A 280-nucleotide genomic window follows, 5' to 3' on the forward strand; every position below is an offset into this window, starting at 1 on the left:
TGCGCGCGCGCTCGCGGGCTTTCTGGCCAATGGGTAGGCGCGACGGCAGCGGGAGGGCCCAACGGATGCAGAAAGGGGGGATGCGGAACGGAGAAGGAAAGGAGAAAGGCGGTGAACCCTCTGCCCCCCTGAGGTGAGGGTCGCGCCCTGCTGGAGCTGATGCACAGGGACAGAAGCATGCTGCGGGGTGCTTCCTGTGCCGCGAGACGGAGACGTCCTTAGCAATGGCACATCTACGCACACCCCCAGCCCAGAGTGGGACCGCCCGCACCGGACCGAA

The 280-nt window shown here is 66.8% G+C and overlaps 1 protein-coding gene across 1 annotated transcript in view; it reads left to right on the plus strand.

Annotated features, from left to right (window-relative positions):
- Positions 1-29: 29 nt before the first annotated feature.
- Positions 30-280, plus strand: part of PRKDC (protein kinase, DNA-activated, catalytic subunit) — a gene marked incomplete at its 3' end in the record, with an annotated part of 55,078 nt that continues 54,827 nt past the window's right edge. The window contains exon 1 of the mRNA XM_009640367.1: positions 30-111. Coding sequence (XP_009638662.1) covers positions 30-111 — 82 coding nt within the window. The remainder of the gene's footprint in view (positions 112-280) is intronic.

This window comes from Egretta garzetta, unplaced genomic scaffold (genome assembly GCF_000687185.1).
Source record: "Egretta garzetta isolate BGI_Z169 unplaced genomic scaffold, ASM68718v1 scaffold36, whole genome shotgun sequence".
NCBI lineage: Eukaryota > Metazoa > Chordata > Aves > Pelecaniformes > Ardeidae > Egretta > Egretta garzetta.